General features: G+C 51.1%; 8 protein-coding genes across 8 annotated transcripts; 6 read left to right on the top strand and 2 right to left on the bottom strand.

Annotated features, from left to right (window-relative positions):
- Positions 1-1,368: 1,368 nt before the first annotated feature.
- On the bottom strand, positions 1,369-2,592 carry DSM5745_00633 (metallophosphatase domain-containing protein; the record flags this gene model as incomplete). The annotated part of the gene is made up of 2 exons (XM_026742649.1): positions 1,369-2,344; positions 2,393-2,592. The coding sequence occupies 2 exons, from the start codon at positions 2,590-2,592 to the stop codon at positions 1,369-1,371; spliced, it is 1,176 nt and encodes a 391-aa protein (XP_026608494.1).
- Positions 2,593-3,058: 466 nt separating this feature from the next.
- On the bottom strand, positions 3,059-4,761 carry DSM5745_00634 (uncharacterized protein; the record flags this gene model as incomplete). Its single annotated transcript, XM_026742650.1, has 4 exons — positions 3,059-3,766; positions 3,815-4,466; positions 4,518-4,677; positions 4,731-4,761. 4 exons carry the CDS (start codon positions 4,759-4,761, stop codon positions 3,059-3,061), a joined length of 1,551 nt encoding a protein of 516 aa, XP_026608495.1.
- A 603-nt stretch (positions 4,762-5,364) lies between these two features.
- On the top strand, positions 5,365-6,435 carry DSM5745_00635 (intradiol ring-cleavage dioxygenase; the record flags this gene model as incomplete). Its single annotated transcript, XM_026742651.1, has 1 exon — positions 5,365-6,435. One exon carries the CDS (start codon positions 5,365-5,367, stop codon positions 6,433-6,435), a length of 1,071 nt encoding a protein of 356 aa, XP_026608496.1.
- Positions 6,436-6,992: 557 nt separating this feature from the next.
- On the top strand, positions 6,993-8,840 carry DSM5745_00636 (uncharacterized protein; the record flags this gene model as incomplete). The annotated part of the gene is made up of 1 exon (XM_026742652.1): positions 6,993-8,840. One exon carries the CDS (start codon positions 6,993-6,995, stop codon positions 8,838-8,840), a length of 1,848 nt encoding a protein of 615 aa, XP_026608497.1.
- Positions 8,841-9,311: 471 nt separating this feature from the next.
- Positions 9,312-10,300, top strand: DSM5745_00637 (60S ribosomal protein uL13; the record flags this gene model as incomplete). Its single annotated transcript, XM_026742653.1, has 4 exons — positions 9,312-9,332; positions 9,442-9,577; positions 9,772-10,084; positions 10,162-10,300. The coding sequence occupies 4 exons, from the start codon at positions 9,312-9,314 to the stop codon at positions 10,298-10,300; spliced, it is 609 nt and encodes a 202-aa protein (XP_026608498.1).
- A 1,253-nt stretch (positions 10,301-11,553) lies between these two features.
- Positions 11,554-13,539, top strand: DSM5745_00638 (putative AMP-binding domain protein; the record flags this gene model as incomplete). The annotated part of the gene is made up of 5 exons (XM_026742654.1): positions 11,554-11,724; positions 11,789-11,984; positions 12,045-12,491; positions 12,549-13,178; positions 13,232-13,539. 5 exons carry the CDS (start codon positions 11,554-11,556, stop codon positions 13,537-13,539), a joined length of 1,752 nt encoding a protein of 583 aa, XP_026608499.1.
- Positions 13,540-14,576: 1,037 nt separating this feature from the next.
- DSM5745_00639 (putative ubiquitin ligase complex F-box protein GRR1) lies at positions 14,577-16,441 on the top strand (the record flags this gene model as incomplete). The annotated part of the gene is made up of 3 exons (XM_026742655.1): positions 14,577-15,308; positions 15,361-16,044; positions 16,100-16,441. The coding sequence occupies 3 exons, from the start codon at positions 14,577-14,579 to the stop codon at positions 16,439-16,441; spliced, it is 1,758 nt and encodes a 585-aa protein (XP_026608500.1).
- Positions 16,442-17,002: 561 nt separating this feature from the next.
- On the top strand, positions 17,003-19,876 carry DSM5745_00640 (M28 family metallopeptidase; the record flags this gene model as incomplete). The annotated part of the gene is made up of 1 exon (XM_026742656.1): positions 17,003-19,876. One exon carries the CDS (start codon positions 17,003-17,005, stop codon positions 19,874-19,876), a length of 2,874 nt encoding a protein of 957 aa, XP_026608501.1.
- Between the last annotated feature and the right edge of the window lie 953 nt (positions 19,877-20,829).

A 20,829-nucleotide genomic window follows, 5' to 3' on the forward strand; every position in this document is an offset into this window, starting at 1 on the left:
CTCGTTTAGGACCTATACCCGAACACCGAAAGCGCGGCCTCCAGATTGACTCAGCCCAGCGTCATTCTACAGTTCCTGACGCCGAGAAAGCCTATATCGAAACATTGATTCCTTGTCGAGTTTGGTAATCCTGGTGACTCGGATGCCGAGATAAATGGTATCTATACACTGATATAGGAAGTACAGGTAAGACTGCAGACGGATCAAAAGCATAAGCCGACAGCGTCGTGAATCATGATGAGAACAGCAAGAATCATGATATGAGGGATATAATTAGCTACCTGACGGTCTAATCTAACCGACGGCGTACTCCGTCAACCAACAAAGCCGAATCTCCGAGCTTACGTACTAGGTATCTACCTAGTAGATAGGGCAGGCTACACATATCACCTTACAAGGGCCACGGTTCTAGCGCGCTTACACGGACATCGGACATCGAACCTCATATAGAACACAATTCCTTTGCAGATGTAACCCACTATGCACTGGTCCTCGTACATACTCCCCTAGTGCAAGTCCCGTCCTATCGGAACCCGGGGACACCGACGGCAAATAGCCGGTAAGGTAAGAAGGACATCAGCTTACTTAGTTCTCTTATGATATACATCCACGAGTCAATCGCTGCATAATAAGGCCCCTTCCTCCCTTGTCCAGCCTCCGGGCCACGTTCCATTGCAGCTTGCCCTGCTGCCTGCACCGTCAGCACCGTACCACCAACACCACGTTTCAGGTGGGAGGACGAGATACTGCTACGCTTGCGCGGCGCTTATGGCTATGGCCATATGGCATATATTCGCTCGACTATGTTAGCACAAGCACTAACACAATACACGTGCAGCGAAAATTCTGCCCGGGGCTGAAACTAGATTGAAGGATTGACTGCCTGCAGGTGATGATCTGCAAACGGTTCTAGCTCTTGCTTCTTTCTTTTTTTTCAATTCGCTTTCTCTTTTCCGTTTGGGTCAGTTGACAGGATGGTTCTTCTTGATCCTCGTGCTTGCCAAGGGGTGGATGGGGGTGTGCGATGATGTCATGATCCCTTGCAGCGTTGACGCTATGCGCGGTATTTGAAACCGGAATTTCTGGATCCTGGAGTTGGACGGACGCAGAGGTCTAGGTCTAGGTCGTTGATCATCTACTCCTAGTCTAGACGATCGATGGCTGGGCAGATGATCGCTGATCCTATTGGTATAGAATGGCGCTCTGTAGCATAGCTCAAGCAGGTTTTCGCAACGAGCAACCGGACGTCTACGTCAAACAAGGTCAAAGCGTAGGAGCTTTCAAAGGGTTGGATATTGTCAGTAGCCTATCCTAGGTCTAAGTGCGATTGCCGATTCGAAGCCGAGAAAGTGGGATTTTCGCAAGTTGCTATGATTCGGGACGACCATTCGTCCAAACCGGCAACTCGAGGTCGACAACTATAGGACCAGGATGGAACTTCCTGCCTCCATGGTGCGGCCAGTTTGTCGCCGTGATCGCGGCATTGACGATACATGTCTCCCGTCTTTGAGTTCGGATTTGCTCTAAGTCGGCGCTTTCAGCTTCGGCGTCGGTGTCGGCGACTGCGTTTAAGCGCGAAATCCCCGCCAGATCAAGACGCAAACCGGGCCGCCTGGACGGAAGTATCACGACATCTGGCGGACTAGATGACGGGAAAAGCGATACCGCGCGAGAAAAGCCAAGGCCCTCATTGTCGAGGCGCGGCGCCCGTTTGCCTGTTAGATCGACTAGGCTCTGTTTTTTGCTTCCTCGAGGCGGAAGGACGCCTTTGACAATTTCATCCTCGATGTGATTATTTTCGCCCTCGTCGCCCACCCTAGCTGCAGCTGCAGATGAACCCCAACGAACCCGTTCATAGCCTCGTGCTCCATGAACATGTCCACAAACAGCAAGACACGGTCTCACAGCTCGCAGCCTTTCCCGCAACCCCACACAACCTGTAACGGCCGCCCCAGGTCTTTCCGTAGATCGTTCATTATCAGGCTCGCACCGCAAACGAGGCGGCATATGTGTGACGACAACATCCGCATCCAATGGGATGTCGCGCCATAGCTGCTCAGCCTCGTGGGCCTCGTATAGAAACGCCCAGTTCCCATCGCATTGAGAATACGGCGAGCCGAACACCTTGAAGATCGTGTTTGGACCACCAGCCTTGCGGAGCCGCACTAGTGCTGACTGGTGCTGGAGGAATACGACAGATGGTGAGGCGTTCGTGACGATTTCCAAGCACTCTTGTGGGATTTCGATATGCTTGTTTTGGAACTTTGTGCTGTTACTGTTGTAGAACGGGGCGTCTAGGGTTATGTCGTGGTTTCCTGCTTGCCCCTGCTTTAGTAGCCGGTATCTGAGTCGTGAGGATGAAGCTGTGCCGGAGGGCGTCGAATGAGATTACTGACCGCAGATAACTATCTTGACTTCGAAATCTGCAGCGACGATCCAGGCCATCGTCTTGCGAAGCTCAGATGCGCTTCCCTGGTTTGTGAGGTCTCCTGCGTGGATCAGTACATCGCCTGCGGGGAGTCTGAATCCCGCTTCTGAAGGCGTGTATCCGTGCGTATCGGAGACGCAAACGAAGCGCGTTTTTCGACGCATGCTGGTAGTTTGCATTCAGGTCATTCGACAGCGAAATGACTACCTCGGCGCCTTGTAGTATTTCTTGGTAGGTGAATGCACAACGGCGAACTCGATTTGGATGAACTCAGTGTTGCCGCTTTTAAGAAGTTATGTAATCAGACGTTGGCCACTCTCGAGTTTCAAAAGAGTGTTACTGTCTACTCATGGCTTGCTTCAATGATAGCTTTGCGAGAAAGATCAATTTCCTTGTAAAGCAAGTGGTGAAGAAGAACGGTGCAAAGCGACGCGTAGTACGCGACTCACGATCAAGCTCGGAAAATATTTCCGCTATAGTATCCAGGATTTCGAGGTCGCTGTTGAAAGTCTGTGCCATTGGAAAGGCAATGATATATCGAAAAAGGGACACCACAGCGGTCAATATATACTGAGCCCAGATCCTGCAGGAAAGTATCAGGACCAGTCGAAATCAAGGCATGAAAGTCACCTACCAAAAAGTGTGCCAATTTAGCGCATGTCGTACGCGAGATACATAGAGAAGTATGATGCGTGATTCCTGGTAGAACAGCTCCGCGCTAGAAGGAAGAAAAGACCAGCTCTGAGACCCGTATGCGCTGATGGCTCCGTGGATTTTCCCCAGGCAAAAGTAGTAATCGAGGTGCAGGTTAACTCCGCGTAGGCTCAGATCATGAAAAGTGTAGTCCGGCGTTGTTCCAGTGGCAAATACATCGGGCCAACAGCTATCCGGGAAGCTGGACTTAAGAGCACTTAGTTCTTCGTCTAATTCGCGGATATGCTGAAGCCGTTTGGCTCCAGGTTGAGCCCGGCCATGATCGGAGTAAAGAAGTGTATGAATCTTGGACTTGATCAAGTTCATGCGGAGGTCGGACGGGTATATAACATGTTGAGAGGATAGAGGCCGCATGAAAAAATGGTCGTCTGAACAGGATGAAACGTAGCCGTCCGGCAGCCTCAAGTCTAAGTCGACGTCGTTGAACAGCGGCGGTCGACAAAAGCGAATGGCCAGGGTTTTGTCGAAGCCATAGATATACCAAAATATATTACGTAGATGCTCACCCTCCTCCTCAATAACAACGCTCGGTCGGTGGGCTCCTAAGCTGTAAATGATTCGAACGGCGACTGCCAGCAGTGAATCCACTGTTTTCGTATGGCCAAGGGGGCCAAGGTACGTAGCCTGCCAGCAAATAAGCTTCCATCCAAACAATGAATATCATGGACTTACAATATTAATGAACGCCTCTAGGCTTCGCACGCTATGTTCCTCAATTATTAATCGGGGTACCAGTGACAGTACAGCACGTAGGTAAGCATCCGGGTCCGCACCAGAAAAAGCGGACTCTAGGCGATGCATTACCGTTACCTGAGCAGTAAAAGCGACTAAACAGGCCAAATTTGCGATGTGGTTTGTCAGGTTATGGGTCTCGAGGGTGTTTTCATCGAGCAACGCCTGTAATGCTTTAACATTGGCAACAGGATGGACAGAGTACAGCCCTGTCTTAGCGTACTGGTGTATACAGAGCTGGACCAAGTGCCGCGGGGGCCATTTTTGTGTTCTCGCCTTTTCCGAATCTCGAGGGTCTCGAGTGCCGAACGCATTCGGCAAGCCTTGTACAAATTGATCGACATCAAAACGAGAGCCAGTTTGTTGAAGAACAGCGGTGCAAAACACTTGTCTCTCCGTTGAGCCAGGAGTTCCGACGCCACAGACTGTAATCTCTCTCTGAAACATTGTCAAAGCAGTATCAAGATCACGAGGATCTTGTAAATACCCGACAAACAGACGGTCATCAAGGGCGACCGGCTTTGGCGAGTTTCGCTGGGCCATAACCAAAGCTTCCAGCTCCCGAATCCGTGATTTGGCCTCGGCAAGCTGTCTGAGAAGCATTAGCAATAGCAAGGTTACAGCAGGTATCAATTGACCTCACTCTTTGGTGCTACTCCGTACTGGAGGTGATCTCCGCGTTACGGTGCAACGGGCACCAGCAACGCGACAAGGTTCACAGTCAGGCTTACCGCCATCACATCGAATCTGTCCATATTCCGTGGTAAGGGGGGTTATCCTTGCACCTGCGGCGGACTGCCAAGCTATCCACGTACTTTTCGTTGTTGGCAAAAGTCACAAGCGCGTCGTAACCTACCACCGCGTCGATTTAAGGACGGTGCACTCATTTGGGCCAACTAGGTGCGCAGGATTGACAATGGGTGGAGCTGTTCCTGCAGATAGATGAAGAGCAATGGAGGGACGCCGTTGAGATATACCTGTAGCTGACTCAGCGGGAATCGACTTGCTCCGGACGCACGTGAACCTCTTCCCCAGACTGGCATCCGTTCTGCAGATCCCTGGGTGATCGACAGGTTGGTTCCTGGCCCCGTTTCTGCTCCGTTTCTTGGCCTGTTTCTTCGGTCTTCTTCAACTCCATCCTCCATCAATTAGATGAACGCTATTCATCAGATGCGTCTCCATCTACGGTCAACATGCCTCTCCAAGCATCACCTATTCGCTTCTTTTTCTCTTGGCATTCAGTGGAGCTTGCCCTCTGTTGCAACCTGTTGATAATAGATGACGAGTCACGACGACGACGACGAATTATACCGGATGGCGGATAAAACGTTGCAACTGATGCAAGAGTCCTCGGATCTAGGTCCTCATTTGGCCGAGTACAGAGGTATATAAAGTCTCCTGCGACCACGTTAAATCGAGTTTTCAATCCGCTCATTTATCAAGCATTTTGACAGCTTCCAAGCCCGTTGCCTTCTTTCATTCTTCTGAAAATGCATCTTCTCCAAGCTTGCAAGCTGGCTGTCATTGCCACGGCTGGACTTACTCTTGCCCACCCCGGTGCTCATGAGCCTAGCTCTTACACTGCCGTGAGCAAGCGGAACTTCCTGCACAACGCCCGAAGCTCCCTTGACAAGTGCGCCGACAAGCTCGAAGCACGTGGAGTCAAGGCTCGTGCCGATGCCCGTCGTGCAGCTTTGCTTGAGAAGCACAGGAAGCGGTCAATCACCATTGAGACTCGTGACACCGACAAGGTCGTGAATACTTCCCATCATTCCGACCTCCACGTCACCCCGAACACCTCCGCGGACGAGCTTTTCGACAAGGACCCGGTCTGCATTCTTGCGCCGGAGGGGGAAATTGGCCCCTTTTGGGTCAAAGGCGAGCTCATCCGCTACGACATCGGCGACGGGCAGGCCGGTATCCCTATCTACCTCGATGGACAGTTCATCGACATCAACACCTGCGAGCCCATTCCGGATCTCTACTGGGACGTGTGGAACTGCAACGCGACTGGTGTCTACTCTGGCGTGCAAAGTAGCATGAACGGCAACGGTGACGATGACTCCAACCTTGACAAGACATTCCTCCGCGGCATCCAGAAAACCGATGAGGATGGAGTTGCGGGCTTTAAGACTGTTTTCCCTGGCCACTACTCCGGCCGCGCAACGCACGTCCACGTTGTCGCTCACCTTAATGCAACGCTCTTGCCAAACAACACCCTCACCGGTGGTTACGTTCCCCATATCGGACAACTGTTCTTTGACCAAGACCTGATCACTGAAGTTGAGGCGACCTACCCATACAACACTAGCACCGTGGCGATTACAGAGAACGCAAGCGACCACGTTGTCATCGATGAGACCGAGAACAGCGACTCCGACCCTTTCTTCCAATACGCACTCCTTGGCGACTCCATTGAAGACGGTATCTTCGCTTGGGTTACTCTTGGTGTCAACTCGTCTGTTAGTCACGACTCGGCTGTTTCTTACGCCGCGTCATTGACCGCCGATGGAGGTGTTTCGAATTCGAACTCCGATTCCGGACCCGGTGCACCCTTCTGAGTTCGCATTACACATTTGATTCACCTCCACGAAGATTGATCAACTTCATTCGAGGACGGGTTGCCTTTGTTAGCAATTTCTTGTTTGTGTCTGTTTCATAGCTAGGTAGTCTTTCCTTCAATTCCACCTATCTTGCTTGTTATCGCTACCAATGTCTGTGTGTCTAGAAGTAATATGAACTGTCTATAGCTTACCGTCAACCTGTTAGTACCTAGTTAGATGGCAGTATTCCCACAATCTGCGACATGGAATGTCGCGCACCTAGGCATCGTGACTTAGGGCCAGGGTCGGCTTGGCGCCAAGTCAATCCAGTCGAGGTCCACTAACAGCTGATCAGCCAATGATCGTATCAAATGGCCCGCCCCCTACCTTCCGAATCGGGATGACAGGACTGAGATGGAAGGTAACAGCAGCGTCGATTTCTCTCAGATCATCATTTATATTATACCCTTACAGAGACGGCCCCTGCAGCTCAGATAGGCTACAAGTTTATGTTATTGCTTCATCACGCTTGGCCGAATATCCACACTTCTCTTTGCCAGTTTCCGAGTTTCGCAATGCCTCCATGGAGACGCAAGGAAAGGCCGCGCTTGGACAAAGACTCTCCAAGTTCTACTCAATCAGACGGTCCTCAGATACCCTCTAAAAATCAAGCCTCGGCCATAGTATCTCTTCGCGCAGTGACACGATGCTTCAACGATGCGAGCCCTGCCTCTACAGCTGCCGACTCGGCCACAGATCCTACCGAGGACTTGGCCAGAAAGCACGCAGAATTCGGCCCACTAGGCGATAAGTCCCATCTTTATACCAGCGCGGTTTCTGGGGGAGAAATGACAGATCCCGTGGTGGATGATCCGCCGTACTTCATCATTTTGACAACCTATATCAGTTATCTCGTTCTGATATTTGTTGGTCACTTCCAGGACTTTGTCGCCAAATGGCTGAAGCCAGATACTTTCCAACATCTCAAGGCTCAGAATGGGTATGCCTCGTTGTATGACGATTTCGAAAGCTTCTATACCCGACGCATGAAGCAAAGGATCAATGACTGTTTTGAACGGCCTATCACTGGCGTTCCCGGCAGACATGTTGTTCTGCTGGACCGAACCACAAAAGACAATATTCGCTATCAGCTTACCGGTACCGCCACAAATACCTTAAATCTGAGCTCGTACAACTATCTTGGTTTTGCGCAGTCGGAGGGTCCCTGCGCTGACGCGGTGGAAGAGACCATTCGCCGAGACGGAATTAGTATGACCAGTCCGTATCCGATGTCCACAAAGTTACTCGCCGAGGTGGAATGCCAGATCGCACGGTTGGTGGGCAAGGATGCGGCTCTTGTATTCTCGATTGGCTTTGCGACGAACTCCACAATATTTCCTGCGCTTGTAGACCAAGGATGTTTGATCTTGTCAGACGAATTCAACCACGCTTCGATTCGATTTGGCGCTAGGCTTTCAGGAGCGGCCATAGAGGTCTTTGCACACAATAGCATGTCTAGTCTCGAAGCAAAGCTAAGGCAAGCCATTTCCCAAGGCCAAACGCGAACGCATCGACCATGGAAGAAGATTATGGTCACCGTGGAAGGCTTATACTCGATGGAAGGAACGTTATGCAATCTCACCAAGATCATAGAGCTCAAGAAGAAATACAAGTTTTATCTCTTTGTTGACGAAGCACATTCAATTGGAGCGATTGGCAGTCAAGGGGGTGGAGTATGCGACTACTTCAAGGTCGACCCTGCTGAAGTTGATATCTTAATGGGCACGTTCACCAAGTCATTTGGAGCCAACGGTGGCTACATTGCTGCGAATAGAGCAATAATTGACATGCTACGCTGCACCAATGCTGGTCAGGTGTACAGCGAAGGACCAGCGCTTCCAATTCTCGCGCAAATTTCTTCTTCACTTCGATTGATCGCGGACGAGAACACTCTTCATCCTGGTCAGGGTTTCGAGCGGATTCAGCGCCTGACTTTTAACTCGAGATATCTTAGGCTGGGTTTGAAACGGCTCGGTTTCATTGTATGCGGTCATGATGACTCTCCTATCGTGCCCCTAATGCTGTACCATCCGGCGAAGATGCCGGCTTTTTCTCGAGAAATGTTACGGCGCAAGATATCCGTGGTCGTTGTTACATACCCTGCTACACCATTGGAGCTTTCCCGTGCACGGTTGTGTGTATCCGCGGCGCATACCAAGGACGACCTTGACAAGGTTTTGGAAGCATGCGATGAAGTCGGGGAAGCACTACACCTAAAGTTCTCATCCGGAATAGCGGGCGGATTGAAAGAACCAAGGGTAAGGGGTGCTAACACACCAGAGAGATTGCCCGAGCCTCCACGCTGGACATTGACAGAAGTCGTCGAAAGAGGAGTCAGAGATGCGAAACTCACTTTCTACTAGATGTAGCGGCATGTCGGTTGTTGTTGTAACAACGATTCTTTTTTGTTTCGGACATTGGCCGTTCATTGATTGATTCGGATTCCTGGGGTGTATTAGGTATCAGAGCATCGTGTACAAAATAATGACTGTTATCCATCTTTCTGGAGAAGAAACCTTATTGATAAGAGATAGATGACGAGTGGAGCAGAATCGCCACCCCGAAGGGCACTTGGAAAGGCTGGAGATTGTCTAGAGCGGAGCACGTGACCTGGCGCAGTCAATGGTTAGGGCTGTGACCCTCTGGGATTACCCGCACAAAAGTATCGCCGCCCTCGCTTAGCGACCGCCGTCCTGCGAACCACATCCGACTTCGTTGTGTGCGTTGAACCTGCCCACAACGACAACAACCGCCGACAACATACATCCCCAGGGAGTATCCTAGAGCAGTGCTCTTCCTTTCGCTGGATATTTTCCTTTTGAACCGGTGACAGGATGTCCTCTATCGATCCAGTGGTGCGTACCGCCGCCTCTCCGATTTTCCGACCGTTTCGAGATCTATGCAACAGGGCAGAAGGCCCCAATGAGAAAGACAGTCGCTGACTTGTGTTGGATGAACTTATAGGTCGTCATTGACGGCAAGGGACACCTCCTTGGTCGCCTGGCCAGCACTGTTGCCAAGCAGCTGCTCAACGGCCAGAAGATCGTCGTCGTGAGATGTGAGGCCCTCAACATCTCTGGCGAGTTCTTCCGTGCGAAGCGTACGTTTTATCCGACCCTCTCGCGTTTTGTTTCAGTCTTTCGTTTGCTATGGGAATCTGGAAATGGGAATGGCGGGAAATGGATATGAGGTGGAATACTTGATATCAGGTGGAATGGATTGGAAAATTGATGGCGATGGGATCATGGTGCAAACGGACAACAGACGGCTGACATGGGATTTTTGCGACAACAGTCAAGTACCACGCCTACCTCCGCAAGATCACCCGTTACAACCCTACCCGTGGTGGTCCCTTCCACTTCCGCGCTCCTTCTCGCATCTTCTACAAGGCCGTCCGCGGAATGATTCCTCACAAGACCGCCCGCGGTGCCGCCGCTCTCGAGCGCCTCAAGGTCTTCGAGGGTGTCCCCCCTCCCTACGACAAGAAGAAGCGCGTCGTCGTTCCCCAGGCTCTCCGCGTCCTCCGTCTCCGCCCCGGCCGCAAGTACTGCACCGTCGGCCGTCTCAGCCACGAGGTCGGCTGGAAGTACCAGGACGTTGTTGCCAGGTGCGTATTCTACGACATCCTCGGAATAGGATAAAAAGTTGGTGCTGGGACTCTGCTAACGATGTTTTCTACTGCAGACTCGAGGAGAGGAGAAAGGTCAAGAGCAGCGCCTACTACGAGCGCAAGAAGGCTGCCCGCCGCCAGCTTGCCCACGCACAGAAGTCGGCGAGCGTCAACGAGAACACCAAGAGCCAGCTCGCTCAGTACGGATTCTAGATTATACCTGGTTGCGCGGCTGGTTGCTTGTGTCTTTGATGGGATGGGTTGGGATCGCGAGCGGTTACGACTTTCAGCGAAGTGTGGCAGGGGAGGCTGATCGACGACCTTTTTTCTCACTTATCCTACCTTGTCATGGGATCCAGCAGTGTTATGCTAGGATGCACATGTGAGGCTGGAGAGACCGGTGTCGTCTTTAAAAACAAAAGTACAATACAGGAGTCACTTGGGATGAAAAGGTTGTTCAAAATAGCTGACCCATTATTTCGCGCCGTGGCGGTTTAATCCAAGAAATTTTCAAGAGTTCATGACCTGCAATTTGCCGATACACATTCAATCCATTTTTATGTTCTACCTCTTAATGAAAGAGTCATACTTCGAGTGATCTGTCCATTCCAAAAACCAATCACCATCATCATGTTGGAAACCTCACGCGAATACGATAGAACGCGTTTCTCGCCGTAACTAGCGTTGAAGACGATCATCATTAAACTATCCTCGGCTAGATCCCCACAGGTCGGCTCATGAGGTCATAATGCTCGTCCACCTCAAGCTGTCTTCTGATATACAGGGTGAAGATACTTAGTACCTTGACCGTTCCTCTTCTCTTCCGTTAAATCAATCCGGCCTTGTTCCCACAGTCCACGGCGAGGCCCCAACAGCGCAGTCGACCCATTCTCATGGGTGGGCTGGAATTGGCCTTTGACAGTTAAGTATACGTAGCTGCAGCATGCAACTGTCTTATCGTCGGTACTCGGTAAACGAGTAGATACCCGATCAGGTACGGGGTAAACTTTGGTGAGACCCAAAAACAGGACGCGGAGGGAATGCGGAAAGGGAGCGGAATAAAAGGTATTAAAACTCACTGACGATCATACCAGGCCATCTTATCTCAATTCTCCGTTGCTCAAGTCATAATAGAATCCCGAGAGCTCAGGATGTCTGCTAGTCATACAGATCAACACTAGAACAGCTATTGGTTTGAGTGACTACAGTGATTACTAGGGCCCGGAGTAACTTAAGTAAGTCCATCACCCCGGAGGGTTCCGTCTCCGCAGTGTTCAATTTCCCCGCACTTTGGCACTCCACCGCGCCCGCTCCCGCCTGGACTGGGGCTTCTTCAGGCCAGGGCTTACGACTCGGCTCTTGCGAATCTAATCACAATGATATTAATCCCTACGTGCCCTTCCCCATATATTCTTCAACACTAACCTTCCCACACACTATCTACTTGTACCACAACACGTCATATGATGTCTACCGCAAAGTCTCGCCTCGCCAGCCTCCTCGGCCACTTCAAACAGCCCCTTGACGCCAATAGCACCGCTGCCCCGGCCCCGGTAAACACCTTCCAGCATAACGTCAATTTTCATACACTCTCTCCGACATTCTTCCTGCCAAGGGCTGCGGCAATAGAGCCGGATGTGAGTTTATCTTGCTATATATATCAAACTGATCAAACTCATTAACTTTCGCTCTTATCGCCAGGCCGAGGCAATCTACCACATTACCGCGAATAACCAAGTGCTGCGGAGAACGTACCAAGAGGCAGCGGACCGGGCTAGGGGTCTCGCGTACTTCCTCAAGAAACACGGATACAGGAAAGTTGGAATTCTTTGTCCAAATACGCCGGCGTTCCTTGAGTCAATTTTCGGCATTGCCGCTGCGGGGGCTGTTAATGTTGGTATGAACCTTGAGGATCTCGAGCGGTATAGGTGGAGGTAGGCTGATATAACCATCATAGCCGTGAACTATCGACTCAAAGAAGACGATATCGCTTATATATTTGCGCACTCCGATGCCGAGGTGATTATCGCCGACCAGGAATACTTGCCGCTGCTGGCGTCGTTTAGAGCGTCGAAGCCTAACGTCCGTATCATTGTGGATACAGATACGGATGCGACAGAGGGTCAACTTGCGGGGCCCTTTGACGAGGCCATTCTCGAAGGCTTGATTCACGATCGGGATACCGGGGCAAACGGCTGGAGTGCGCTTGAGAGCCAGGCTGCGTCTGAGGATGATGTAGTTGCGCTGGCATATACTAGTGGGACTACGGCGCGGCCGAAGGGAGTGGAATACACTCATCGTGGATGCTACCTGGCTGCCATGGCTAATATAATTGAGTCGGGTCTCAACTTCCATGGGCAGCGCTGTGGGTATTTGTGGATTCTGCCCATGTTTCATGCTATGGGTGGGTATTCATCATGAGATTTACTTGATTCTACTTGACTGACGTTGGAGCTACTAGGCTGGACATTTCCTTGGGCAGTTACTGCAGTGCGCGGGACTCATTACTGTCTCCGCAAGGTCGACTATCCGCAGATATGGAGACTTCTCAAGGATGAAAACATCACCCATTTTAATGCGGCTCCAACGGTAAACACGCTACTTTGTAGCTCCGCTGAAGCTGAGCGGCTTCAAGAGCCAGTCCATGTTACTGTCGCCGCGAGTCCACCGACGCCTCATCTGTTCGAACAAATGACAGGCTTGAACCTGCATCCGGTCCATGTCTATGGTATGACGGAGACATACGGGCCAATCACTAAAGGATACCATATGCCTGCCTGGGAGAGCCTCCCCCGCAAGGAAAAGTTTGGGCAAATGGCACGGCAGGGCCATGGCTTCCTGACCAGTCTTCCTGTACGAGTGGTCCAGACTGAGGTCCCCGAGGGCACCATCATTGATGTCAAGCGAAATGGAAAGGAGATTGGAGAGATCGTATTCGTCGGGAACATCTGTGCCAGGGGTTACTATAAAGATCCCGAGGCCACGCGGAAACTATTCGCTGGCGGAGTCCTCCATTCAGGGGATTTGGCTGTTTGGCATCCAGATGGGGCGATTCAGATCCTCGACAGAGCCAAGGACATTATAATTAGTGGTAGGTTTCCTCTTTCCTTTCCTTCTCTTTTCATCAAATTGATGTCGGCATAGGAGGCGAGAACATCTCGTCCGTTGCGCTTGAGTCGATGTTAGTCACTCATCCTGATATTCTGGAGGCTGGTGTCGTGGCTGTTTCCGACAGTCACTGGGGTGAACGGCCTAAAGCTTTTGTGACTGTCAAAGCGGGAAGGCATCTAGAGGGCAAAGATGTCGTCACCTGGGCCAGGAATACTAGCGGAATCAGCAAGTTCATGGTCCCACGGGAAGTGGAGGTTATCGCGGAGCTCCCCAAGACCAGCACGGGCAAGGTCAGGAAGAACGTCCTTCGCGACTGGGCGAAGGGAGGAAGCCGGTCATGACAGATCAGCGTTTGGAGGCAAGATACCTTGATAGAATAAAATAGTATGGGAATAGACGCAAGCGTTATTCAATTTGTCCACTAGTATGGTTTGGGCGACGACCCCGCGGATTGGGCGGAGGGTTAGTGAATGGACAAGTGAAGCAGGCGCCGCAGAACCTGCAATGATGAGGATGTCGCATGAGGATCTCAGAACAGCTTATAAACCAGCGCGACCTCTCATGTTTCCACTTGCCACGATCAGACCCCCAAATCAGATTTGAGAACGCGACCAACAGATCCTGTTGCTTGATCATCTGCTCTGAGACCGTGCTTTCATGCTTAAAGCCTTAGTCTCCCGCAGTCTATCCAGCCATCGCCCTTTGATCCCCCACTCAATAAATCTCCCTTCTTTCGCATCTCTTCGTCTTGTGCTTGTCAACCAATCATCTCTCTGGGCAGTCATCGCTATAAGCGTCTGGCGAGGCCTTGTTGGATTCCTGTAAGCCTGAAGCCTGAAAGAGCAGGTGATTTCATTTGTCCCCCTCTCCCGCTTTGGATTGCAGCCGCCGCCTTCCCCATCCTGTTCTCGTCACAATCACATTCCAACACCTTAGCTTGGGCTAATAATATCTTCTTTCAACCCCTCCTAGATCGATTGCTACTTTGAGCTCTTGTTAATCCGACTGGAGAGCCTACGTACCTTTTTTTCTGACATCTTGTCCTCGCCCCTCGCTTCAACCGAAGTCGCTGTCCTCAAGCCTCCTTGCCGTCCCTATTCCTGTAGTCACCGCAGGCACGCCCAACGCGCATCCCCTTCATAAAGGCTTCCATCCTCCCACCGGCTCCTTCGCTCCCTCGACGATTCCAGTCGCCGACGACTGCGTGATTTAATAGAGGTGTTACTCGGCAAACGTTAGCACGATTCACCGTGCAATCAAGTGACGTACGCATAGCAATATCTGCTCATGTCTACTTGCTTTTCATTGTGAGATTGAGAAAAGTGGACGGTCAGCATATTTTCAGCCCGCAACGCAAACCAAACTTTACGCCGCCATCATGGCTCGCTCTCGGCAGCCGGCTCGACTCTCGAGCGAAGCTCCCTCCGAATCCTCGTCCTCAACTTCACCGGAACGTGCCGCTGACGATGACACCGATTTCTTCACACTTCAAGCGAACGATTCGCAGTCCTCGATCGGTGCCGGGAACGCTCGTGATTCACATATCCAGACTGACCCGGAGATCGCACTGCCACCGATCGCATACCTTCCGCCGGAGATTCTAATCTCTATCTTTTCGAAGTTGAATTCTCCCAAAGATCTGCTGAGTTGCTTGCTGGTGTGTCGTATTTGGGCAGTGAATTGTGTCGGACTTCTGTGGCATCGGCCATCATGCAACAACTGGGACAATTTGAAGAGAATCACGGCCGCAGTGGGGGAAGAAAACAGCTTCTTTCTGTATTCAGCGCTCATTAAGCGGCTGAATCTTTCTGCACTTACCGAAGACGTTAGCGATGGGACCGTCGTGCCTTTTGCACAATGCAACCGGATTGAGCGCCTTACATTGACGAACTGTCGGAAACTCACCGACAACGGGGTATCCGATTTGATTGTCGGTAGTCGGCACTTGCAGGCTCTTGACGTTTCCGAGCTGCGGGCTCTTACGGATCATACTCTCTTCAACGTGGCGGAAAACTGCAACCGGCTACAGGGTCTCAACATCACAGGCTGTACGAAAGTAACGGACGAATCTTTGATTGCCATTTCTCAGAAATGCCGGCTGCTGAAAAGAGTGAGTTCTCTATAAGTTCTAACAACGTGGTTTCTGTCCTCATATTTTACAGTTGAAATTAAATGGCGTTACCCAAGTCACCGATAAGGCGATCTTGTCTTTCGCTCAGAACTGCCCGTCCATCCTCGAGATCGATCTCCAAGAATGCAAGCTCGTTACAAACCAGTCAGTAACGGCACTTATGGCCACACTACAAAACTTGCGTGAACTTCGACTCGCCCATTGTGAGAAGATCAATGATTCAGCGTTTTTGGAGCTTCCCAGGCACATCTCAATGAGCAGTCTCCGTATCCTGGATCTGACCGCATGTGAAAACATAAGAGATGATGCTGTTGAGCGTATCGTTAATGCGGCACCACGCTTGCGAAACCTTGTGCTCGCGAAGTGCAAATACATCACAGCCCGTTCTGTCTGGACCATCTGCAAACTAGGCAAGAACCTGCACTATGTTCACTTAGGTCACTGCTCCAACATCACGGATGACGCGGTGATCCAGCTAGTCAAGTCCTGCAACCGAATTCGATACATTGATCTCGCTTGTTGCAGTCGGCTGACAGACCGAAGTGTTCAGCAGCTGGCTACTCTGCCTAAGCTGAGGAGGATCGGTCTGGTCAAATGTCAATTGATCACAGACGCTAGTATCCTAGCACTTGCCCGACCAACCCAAGATCGCTCAGTTTCGTTCAGCAGTCTGGAAAGAGTACACCTGAGCTACTGTATCAACCTTACCATGCTTGTAAGTTCCATTTCTCTCTAATACCGAAACATGATTTCTGACTGAAAATGTATAGGGCATCCATGCTTTGCTCAACAGCTGTCCTCGCCTGACCCATCTGAGTCTCACTGGAGTCGCATCATTCTTGCGTGAGGAACTTACGGTATTCTGTCGCGAGGCTCCCCAAGAGTTCACGCGCCAGCAGCGCGAGGTCTTCTGTGTTTTTAGCGGCGAGGGTGTCAACCTTCTCCGCGACCACCTCAACCGTGAAGCCGCTCCTCAGCGGGACATGAACGAGGCCACCATGTACGACGATGAAGAAGAACTGGACGAAGATGAGGGCCAAATGACGGGCCTCATGCACGCCGCCGCGATTAACGATGACGACTACATTGACATCACACCTCCTCATACTTGATACCCCTGCAAATTGCTTCAGCGTGTGGTTTTCGTCGGTATTATCTCTTTCGCCCGTTCTCTCTAGCCTGATTTATCTTTCCCAAGTCTGTTCAGCATGTCTTACTATCATGGATGTTATTACTATGTCGTGTTGATTTTGGGGGCCACGGAACAAGCATCACCTTCTTCAACGGGGCTTTCGATTTAAACTGGGTTTTGCATTGGTAGCGGTTACATGGGATCTCCTATCACTCTTAGCTATCTGTTATCGGCCATGGGTGTATTGTTGGCGATTGGCACATATGAAGGTTTTCTATCAGGCAGACCAGCCATCAACAGGCGGTCGTGGTTAGATATCCATTGATATCCCACTCAATCATAGACTTTTTTATCTTAATCAACAGTAGCTACTGTAGCATTCAGTATGGCGTAATGTGGTCTCCGTTCTTAGTCCCGTGCTCGGCCCCGCTGCTGCTTCCCGTCTCAGGTTCTTATCTCCTCATCTCCGCACCTGCACCAGCTCAAGCTCTTCGCCCAAGAGTCCTTGCTCGCCAGTTGGAACTCCCCAGGGGTCGCAATGATGGACCCCCCGAAGGCACCTCGGGCGAACCCAATAGCTTTCACACCTTGGCCTGTCACGCTCATCACCGCGGTCGTGTATCTTGCCTTCGTGATCCCTCTGCTGGTTGTCCACCATGTCGTACCACCAGCTCCCAGCTCGAGTCCTGACGGCCTCAATATTACCGAAGCTTGGAGCGACCTTCAAGTCCTGACATCGGGGTACCGCCCTTACAACTCACGCCAGAATGACAAGATCCACGAATGGTTGTTGCTGCGCATCAACGAGATCTTGAACGCCGCGCCGGCCGCGACCGCCGACGAGAAGAAACCGGATGTTTTCGTCTTCGATGATACGCGCTCAAACCTGACGCTTACCCGTGATAATCTCGCTGTATATTTTGAAGGAACCAACATACTTGTGTATATTCGGGGCGAGGACGATGACCTGGAACATTGGTGGGAGCTGCCGGAGGGAACTCCGAAGGGCAAAGGAGGCGTGCTGGTGAACGCCCATTACGATAGCGTCTCGACTGGGTATGGCGCAACGGACGATGGAGTCGGAGTCGTGACTTGCTTGCAGCTGGTTAAATACTTCACAACCCCCGGACATGCGCCTCGGAAGGGACTGGTGGTGCTGTTCAACAATGGCGAGGAAGACTTTTTAAACGGCGCGCGCGTGTATAGCCAACACCCATTATCGAGGTTTCCGCATACATTCCTCAACCTGGAGGGTGCGGGCGCTGGCGGTCGCGCAGTGCTCTTTCGCAGTTCCGATGCAGAGGTTTCTGCGTTTTATATGCGGTCACAGCATCCTTTTGGGTCTGTGCTGGGCTCAGATGGCTTCAAAGCGGGACTTATCCGAAGCCAGACTGATTATGTCGTGTTCGAGGGCGATTTGGGACTTCGAGGGCTTGATGTCGCATTTATGGAGCCGAGGGCTCGATATCATACCGACCAGGACGATACTAGGCATACTAGCAAAGATTCCCTGTGGCACATGTTGTCAACCGCGGTCGCAACTACAGAGGGTCTTGTGTCTGACTCGAGTGATCGGTTTGATGGACCATCGAGGGACGATCACAAGATAGCGAGCGGGACAGGCAATTCGGCTGTTTGGTTCGATCTTTATGGAAGCACGTTTGTGCTCTTCCGCTTGCATACTCTGTTTGCTTTGTCGGTCACCCTGCTAGTGGTCACGCCACTAGTTCTTCTCTTGACGAGCATAATCCTCACCAAAGTCGACAAGATGTACCTCTTTAGGACTTCTGTCCGGCCGGAAGGCAGCCTGGAGACGCTTCCTCTATACGGTGACCGAGGACTCATGAGATATCCATTCTTGCTAGGTGTCCCGACTGCTGTCACTGTGGGCCTGGCGTACTTGCTCACCAAGGTCAACCCGTACATTGTCCACAGCAGTCAGTACGCGGTGTGGAGCATGATGGTGTCCGCCTGGACGTTTCTGGCCTGGTTTGTCTCCCGGGTGGCTGACTTTGCGCGCCCGTCTGCTTTCCACCGCGTCTACACCTTTACCTGGACCTTTGTTTTCATGTGGGTTCTTCAAGTCATCGCAACTGTCTATCAGGACCGCTGGGGCTTGGGAGGTAGTTACTTTATCTTTTTTGGATTTGCAGGAACCTTTCTAGCTACGTGGATCTCGTATCTTGAGCTCTTTTCCCTGCCGCGGAAGTCCGAGTATGCTAACCAGGTTCGGCCGGTGTCGAGACGAGCCAGCAGCCATGGCAGCCGACTCGGAGGGCTTTCTGACGAGGATGGAGAAGACGAGGAGGAGGACGATGAGGCGCCGACTGAATCAACGTCGCTGCTTGGTAGCCGGCAGCGTACTACATTCGCAAACTACGTTCGAGTGAGCGCGGACCCTGCAGACCACTCAGATACCGAGGATCATTCGCAGGATATCAACGTGTACGGTCTCGAGCAACGATGGAGTGCTTCTCTGCCTAAATGGTTATGGGTGCTGCAATTCCTTCTCGCGGCTCCAATTATCCTCATTTTGGTTGGGCCCATATCTTTACTTCTGACTAGTTCCCTACATCAGACTGGACAGGACGGAAGCTCTTCGCTTTTTATCTACATTGCCATTGTTATACTCACAACTCTACTGTTAACTCCGATCCTGCCGTTTATTCATCGATACACCTACCACATTCCGCTCTTCTTGCTGGCTATCTTTGTGGGCACCATGATCTATAACCTTGTTGCTTTCCCATTCTCCGACTCCAGCCGGCTCAAGCTATTCTTTATTCAGGAGGTGGATCTCGATACTGGCTTGAATACTGTCTCACTAACGGGCGTTCAACCTTTTGTCCATGACGTTGCGGTTGGTCTACCAAGCGCGGCGGGCCAGAATGTCACCTGCAATCCCCTTGGGGATAGAGTCCAATGCTCCTGGGCTGGAATCCCTCCACACGTCCTCACAGAAGACAAACCTTTCGAGGAATGGCTCTCATTCGCAGTCTCTCGGTCTACCGACAAACCGCGCCACGCTCAACTCCAAATTTCCGGCCAAAACACCCGCGCGTGCAAGGTCTTTTTCGATACCCCAATCAAGAACTTTCATGTTGCCGATTCCGCGTACGACCCTCGCTTCCCGCACACATATGCCAAGGGAATCAAGGAGATCCGACTCTGGAGTCGTACGTGGGATAACACATGGACAGTGGATCTGGAATGGTTCAACCCGGACAGCTCGTCGGACCACAGTAATACCTCTGGCTCGCTCACCGGGCAAATTATCTGCCAATGGAGCGACTATAACCAGCCGGATGCCATTCCGGCTCTTGACGAAGTACGACAGTACGGTCCCGCATGGATAGGCGTGAGTAAATTGGCCGATGGGCTTGTGGAGGGTCGGAAGGCGTTTGAAATCACCTAGCTTTCCTAGGTACCTATGCACTTACTCTATTGCCGACTACGGTATCATAGGAGAGTAATTGGTTCCTGTGGTTACTATCTCGGCGTCCGGTTTACGAGCTTATGATTAGTTTAGTTTTGTTTTCTTCTACAGGACGCTCGCCGACTCTTTTTGCATGTTTTCTTAGTCCGGCCCCTTGCTGGGAATATCATCTCATATCAATGTATAGGTTATATTATATGACTTGTTCGAGGATTTTCCGCTATTGGATTATTTGGTGGCGGTTGTTGATATTATATTATTTACCCCTGTGCCAATAATATATCCAGAGTACACAAAGTACCAAATTAGTTTAGACTGGGTCACTTCAGACAAGGTATTACTTTGCACGTCCTAAGCCAGGAGTAAATTACCTATATTTCATTCGTTTTTATCTGATTTATCGGTTTTAGATTTTCAATCATATGTAATGAGGCAGTGGGAGTTTCCTACCCTTCTCCTTCCAATTCCTCTCCCTGCTTTTCTTCAGGGATTCCCTCATGATGATTGAGGGTAAGATATGAAGATAAGTATCTGGCGCAAATACATGAGCACTCAGATGTTGGTATGGCTGCTTTTGTTTGCGAGTTGAAACTGCAGCGTGAGGTGTCCCCGTTCGCTCGAGCCTAGTGCCGTTTTTCCCATTGCCGTTCCTGTTTCAAGGTAGCGAGGTAGGGTAAATAACGATGCAGTTGTAATGTATGCATGTAGGCGGTCGTTCAGCTGATGTACAAAGAGTACAGTGGCTATCTTATACTCTTCACAGTGTTGAGCTGGCGATGTGACAAGAAGTCTGACTCTGCGGTGATATCTTGAGGCCTTGACTTTGTTTTTCATGAAAGTCGGATATCTCGAGGACTTTGGGGGTTTGTGTTGATTTTCGTGGCATTAATTTGACCGTGATCTCGTCGCTCGTCATTCGTTCCGTGCGTAAA

This window comes from Aspergillus mulundensis (assembly GCF_003369625.1).
Source record: "Aspergillus mulundensis strain DSM 5745 chromosome Unknown scaffold_0, whole genome shotgun sequence".
NCBI classification, from domain to species: domain Eukaryota; kingdom Fungi; phylum Ascomycota; class Eurotiomycetes; order Eurotiales; family Aspergillaceae; genus Aspergillus; species Aspergillus mulundensis.